Source organism: Apteryx rowi, unplaced genomic scaffold (assembly GCF_003343035.1).
Source record: "Apteryx rowi isolate R43461 unplaced genomic scaffold, aptRow1 scaffold_999, whole genome shotgun sequence".
Taxonomy (NCBI): Eukaryota; Metazoa; Chordata; class Aves; order Apterygiformes; family Apterygidae; genus Apteryx; species Apteryx rowi.
The window spans coordinates 183,685-189,514 of NW_020451314.1; the positions used below are offsets into that span (position 1 = coordinate 183,685).

Genomic DNA, 5,830 nt, shown 5'->3' on the forward strand with positions numbered 1-5,830 from the left:
GCTGCGCGTGGAGACGGGGGGGCCGGGGCTCTGCCTGCACCACCCGCGCCGGGACTGCGCCCGGAGCCAGCCCTGGGCCTGGGGCCCGCCGGCCGCCCAGAGCTCGCCCTGGCTGCGCCCCGACTCCTTCTGGGGCTCCCTGGGGGGGCAGGACATGGAGGCGGGCGCCAGCCCCCCCAGGTGGCCACCGGCCCCTAGGCCGCCCCTCCCCGCCTCCTCCGGGGGCCGCGGCCGCTCCACGCTGGAGCTGGGCCCCCCCGCAGCGCCCTGGGAAGTGCCCAGCCTGGAGCTGGCGCTGATGGGGGGAGCCCAGGGCCAAGGGCCCCCCCCGGCCCAAGAAGAGGGCACGGGCATGTGAGGAGGCCCCCGGGCAGCCAGCGCTGGGCTGCGGCGAGCTGCAGCCCTGGGGACGAGGGTGGGCGCCCTGGGCCCCTCACCAGGGGGGGGGGGGCTGAGCCTCCTCCCCTGCTTTTTAAATAAAACGGTTTAGAAAACTCAGCGGGAGCTGCTCGTCCTGTCCCGTCCCGGGTTGTCCCCGTCCCCCAGCGATGCCAACACACGGGCTGGTGTAAAACGCTTTATTTGGGGGCAACGATCTCCAGCCCCCCGGGAGCCACGGCCTCAGCCCGAGTGGGGCAGGAAGGGGGCGGGCAGAGCCCAGCGCAGCCCCCCAGCCGGGGCAGAACCTGGGGGCAGGCAGCGGGAGGGGCTGGGGGCCCAGTGGGGTGCCCTGGGGGGACCCCAAGCTCCCAGCATAGGGCTGGGCTGGGCTGGGGGGGGGGGGCCTGGCCAAGCAGCCCCAGCCCCTCCTCACTGCTGGGCCATCTTGGCTGCCTCCGCCTTGATGAGGGCGATCAGGTCCTGGTTGATGAGGAAGACGAAACGGAGGCTGGCGATCTGCGGGGGAGGCGGGGGGTGAGCAGGATGGGGACCCCGGCCCCCCCGCTCCGGCTCCTGGCCTACCCCGGGACCCTGCGACCGCCCCCGCCCCCAACCTGCGCCACGACTCACCTCCACCACCGAGTTGTTGTTGAGCTTCCACTTGTTGCCACCAAGCACGGGACGCCCGTCGATGTAGATGGGGCGCCGGCCCTCGTTAGCGATGAAGAAATCGCCGTTGTTCTTCAGCTTGATGACGCCTGGAGGAAGGAGGGAAAGGGGTCAGAGGAAGGAGGGGGGGGGGTGCAGCCCTCCGCTCCAGCCCCCCCCCGGGCCCTGCGGCAGCCCCAACATCAGCCCTTACCCTGCTTGCGGGAGATCTTCCAGGCTGGTCCCTCCAGCGCCAGGTCCACGTCGATCTGGTTGTCCTTCGTGGCCCTGCCCAGTGTGATCTGGGGAGGGGGGGGAAGCATCAGGGGGCTGCGGGGGGGGGCTGGGGGCACCCCCGGGCAGGGGCACGCGCTGACCGCACTCACCTCCCGGGAGCGCATGAGGTACCGCACCATGCGGCCCCGCAGCACGGCCAGCGTCTGGCTGTCGAAGTCCGGGGAGCTCATGCCTGTGGGAAGGAGGGGTGAGACGGACAGAAGGACGGACGGACGGAAGGACAGAGAGGCGCCCCCCCACCCCCGGCTCCCGTTTCTCACCTGTGATGCTGTCGACCAGTACCTGCCACTTGTGCAGTTCCTGCTCCAGCTGCCGGATCTCCCGCTTCTGGCGCCGGTCGGCCACGGTCAGCTCTAGGGAGAAGGGGCGAGGGGGGCCGGCAGGGTGAGGGGCGCCCGCCCACGCCCCCMCCCAGGGCTTCATCCGGGGCCGGCTCCGGCCCAGCACCACGCGGGAGCTGCCTGGGGGATCCCTGGGCCTCTCCCTGCGGATTTGGGCCAGCCCAGACCCGGGCTGGGAGCAGGCTGGACTCACCATGCTCCAGCACCTCGTCCCGCACATCCCTGCGGAGGAGAAGAGGGGGGTTCAGATAGGCACCGGAGCGAGTGGCACCATCACCCCCCCAGCACCCGCATGACCGCAAGGGGGGAAAGGGAAGGTCCAATACCAGCGTAGAGAGACACTCAAGGCACGCGAGGGGTTAAACAAAGTAGATTTAACGAAGGACTTGCGCTCCAAACTGCCCAGGGAGCCCTGGGAACCGCGCGGAGGGGTCGCTCACGGGAGCTGCCGGACACACAGGTCGGACGCCCAGGCAGGACTCGCTTTGTGTATCCTACGGGCCCCGTTATCTACTGGAGCTATTTCCTTATCTCGACCGTGCTAAGCCTGAGTAGCCGCTGGCTGCGGAGCAGCTAGACGTTGTTGACAAAACAGAACGCGCTCGCCTGGCCCTGACGGGTCTCGGTCAGAGCGCAGAGAGCACCCGCGGGGCTGCCAGGCGCTCTCGCTCCAGCCCGTCTCCACCGCAGCGTCCCCGTCCCCACCGCTCACTTCAGCTTGCTGTCATCGAGCATGTCCTCAGCGTCCGAGAAGTTCAGCACTTGGTCCCCCTTGGGCAGCGGCTGCACTGGAAGGTAGAGGAGGGAGGGGGTTAGGGGGCCGGGGCCGGGCCGGGCGCACGCGGGGCCCAGGGGGACGGGACACCGGCGCCGGGCCTCACCGGTCTGGTCGTCCAGCAGGTAGTACTGCTTCATGAGCTGCCAGTGGAGCTGCAGGGCCTTGGCCGTGCGCGAGGGGTAGAAGACGTCGGGGTGCTTGTGGAGGAGGTCCTGGAAGGTGTCGAGCGTGGGCTGGCTGGTCTGCGGAGGGGAGACGGGGACAGGTCGTGCAAGGGGACAGCGGAGACATAGGGGACATCCCGAGGGTCACCTCTCCCCTCGGCGAGGGGCGTCCCCGGGCCTTACCGATCCCACTTTGTTCAGCAGCTGCTCCTCGGCTTTGCTGAACAGCACCTTGCTCTGGATGGCAGCGATGGCCTCGGGGTGGAGCTGCCGCATGGCCTGGCAGGCCAGCCTGGGGGGGGAGAGGGCGTGAGAGCCCCCCCGCAGCGCCCGCCGCCCCCCGCCTGGCCCGCCTCGGCCCCTCGCGGGAGCGGGGCAGGCCCCGCACTCACTTGGAGATGATGGGGTCGTAGAGGAGCGCGTACCACCTCTCCTGGATCTCCCGCAGGTTGAAGCGGCAGCTGAACTTCACGCCCAAGTGCACAGAGGTCAGATCGTTGGTCTAAAAACGGCCCCAGGGTCAGGATGTCCCCAGGCAGGGAGATGCCACCACCCAAAGGCTCCAGCGCRGCCAAACTAGCCCCTCTGGCCCCAAACCCAGCCCAGGAAGGGGCCAGCTCAGGGAGTCACCTGCCAAGAAACCTCCCCGCTGAGGCCCCCGGGGACAGGGCGCTCACYGGGGCAGCGTTACCTGCAGCACCGCGTTGATGAGCAGAAGGTCGTCAGCGGGTTTCCAGCGGCCCAAGTCCTTCGTCACCTGCAGGGGCTGTTTGCTCTTCTTCATCCGCTTGGCAAGGCCGGGGGTTGGGACTGGGCTGGGCGCGACGGGGGTGGACACGGACTTGGAGACCTGGGGGGGGGCAGAGGAGTGGGTCAGAGCTCCGCGTCCGCGCGAGCACCCCAGGGCCCGGCCGACGCAGCCCCAGGAGAGCTGCTCACCTTCTTCTTCTCGCTGGAGGAAGGCTCGCTGCCCGAGCAGCGGCCAGGCTCGACCCCGCTGGCCCCCTTGGCCCGGCTGGATGATTTGGCAAGGCTGCTCTCTACCAGCTCATCGTCAAACTTCTTCCGCTTGATGAACCTGGTGGGAGCGAGGCGGCTCTGGGACCCGGCGCCCGCTCGGCTCCCTGTCCCCCTGCTCCCGCGTCCAGACGGCAGGCGTGGAGCGGGCTTGGGGCAGGCCTGCCGCCCCGCCAGGGACGGCCCTGCCCCGCGCATGCCTGCGCCCAGCGGCTGAGGGAGGCTGGAGCCCGGCGCAGCCACTCCCGCCTCCCTCCTCGCGGGCGGGGAGAAGGGCCGGTCCCTCCCGGTCCCTCCCAGCCCCGCCGTACCGCGAGGAGCTGCGACGCTTCGGGATGGCGCCCGACACCTGCGACGAGCTCCGCTTCTGCCCCGCCAGCGACTCCTCGTCCTCGGAGCGGCTCGCCGTCCCCGACGCCATCAGTCCGGAGGCCAGCACGTCTGTGCGGGGAGAGGGGACGTGGGGGCGCCGGGCTCTCCTCCGAGCCGGCATGCAGCGAGCCGAGGGGTGGCAGGGCCCTCCGCAGCCCCAGGCCACCAGCTCAGCCCCCCCATCGCACCCTCAGGGCACAGTTTTCTGCAGGGCTCAGCCGAGAGCCTGACCCTGCTACCAGACCCCTGCAGGGACACGATGGGGGGTGGCACAGGCAAGAATGAAGGGACGAAATGCGCAGACACAGGGGATATAGGGGGGGGGACACAGGAAGGAGACAGGGGATATGGGGGGCCACAGGAACAATATGGGGGGACACAAGGGAATGTAGCTGGCAGAGGGATGACACAGGGAGGACATAGAAAGGATGTGGGAGATATAGGGGGGACAGAGAAATACACGGGGGAACATGGGGGGGCACAGGGACAATATCGGCAACGCAGGAGGGACACAGAGAGGTGTGAGGGGAGCAGAGGAGACACAGGGGAACATGGGGGCTATAGGGGGGGACACAGGGGGACCTGGGAGTGGGCAACGGGAGATATGAGGGGAACATATGGATATACTGGGGAATGGGAGGGGGCGTGGGCGACATAGGGGGACATGGGAGGCACCGCGGGGACACGAGGGGACATGGGGGACGTGAGGGGACCCGGCGGGACATGAGGGAGGGCCCCGCACACACGCTCCAGCCCTCCGGGAGGGGAGAGGGGGATCGGCCTCGGGGGCAGGCGGCGGCCAGGGGAGGAGCCAGGTGCCCGGGGCCGCGCGGGGCGGGGAAGGCCCCGCAGGATCCCCCCGCCCGCCCCGGCGGCCCCGCGGACTCACCATTCCCGGGGCCGGAGGCTCCGGCTGCTCCGCGGCGGCGTCCGCTTGAGCGCCTCCATGGACGGGATCGCTTCCGGTGCCTTACCGGAAGAGGTTCTCACTTCCGGAGCACGCCGGCCGAAGCCACAGCGGGCGTGGCCACTTTGAAAGTTCCTCCTGGGGCTTCGGCGGCGCGGCGCCATCTTGGTTAAGGGCGCCGCCCTCTTGGCTGAGGGCGGAGCCGCGCCCCTCCTGTTCAGGGGCGCCGTTACCGATGGGGCAGGAGCGGCCGGGCCAGTGCCCGGGCCGGGCCGGGCCGGGCCGGGCCGGGGGTCGCCGCCCCGTTGTCCCCGTTGACGGGGCTCCGTCCGGCCGCGGCATGGGGGCTTGTCACCATAGCAACCGCCCCGGCCCTGACACCGTCGGGCTGCTGCACCGGGGACTCCGTGCGGTTGCCTAGCAGCCTAGCGGCATCCGTAGCCCCGCCCGTCACCATGGCCACGCCCCCCCGGCTGCCGCCGTCCTGGCCACTCCCATCATGGCGGCGCCCCCATCGCCGTGGCCGCACCCCGGCGCCGCAGCCACACCCATCATGGCGTCGCCATGCGGGCGGGCGGCCGCGGGCGCCCCCTAGCGGTGCGGGGCGAGGCGGTGGCGGTGGGGGGGGGCGCATAGCGGTGTGATGAGTTTCCCGGTTCTCTGCACCCAAAWGAAGCTGATTCCGCGGTGGAGCGGAGGGCAGGAGCGGTGCTGGGCCGCAGCGGGGGCCTTGCTCAGGCGCTCGGCGGGCGCACAGTGCCTCCCGGGAGGTCGGGCCGCCTGGCTGCTGCCCCTCGCTGCAGCGAGCAGACACCAGCAGCGACCACAGCGTCGATTACAGCACGCTGCAGGCCAGGCCCAGGCACCACGGGGAGGCGAGGGGATACCCCCCCACACCCCCCACACCCCCCCCAGAGACCTCCTT

General features: G+C 70.6%; 2 protein-coding genes across 2 annotated transcripts in view; one reads left to right on the forward strand and one right to left on the reverse strand.

Annotated features, from left to right (window-relative positions):
• LOC112960848 (potassium voltage-gated channel subfamily H member 3-like) overlaps positions 1-358 on the forward strand; it is a 4,822-nt gene extending 4,464 nt beyond the window's left edge. The window contains exon 8 of the mRNA XM_026055455.1: positions 152-358. Coding sequence (XP_025911240.1) covers positions 152-358 — 207 coding nt within the window. The remainder of the gene's footprint in view (positions 1-151) is intronic.
• Positions 359-564: 206 nt separating this feature from the next.
• Positions 565-4,993, reverse strand: MCRS1 (microspherule protein 1). The gene is made up of 14 exons (XM_026055475.1): positions 4,888-4,993; positions 3,938-4,067; positions 3,549-3,687; positions 3,301-3,459; positions 3,002-3,111; positions 2,793-2,901; positions 2,549-2,687; positions 2,380-2,455; positions 1,861-1,889; positions 1,587-1,679; positions 1,416-1,498; positions 1,244-1,331; positions 1,012-1,139; positions 565-897 (listed from the first exon to the last, which is right to left on the reverse strand). The coding sequence occupies exons 2-14, from the start codon at positions 4,045-4,047 to the stop codon at positions 811-813; spliced, it is 1,350 nt and encodes a 449-aa protein (XP_025911260.1). The 5' UTR covers positions 4,048-4,067; positions 4,888-4,993; the 3' UTR covers positions 565-810.
• Between the last annotated feature and the right edge of the window lie 837 nt (positions 4,994-5,830).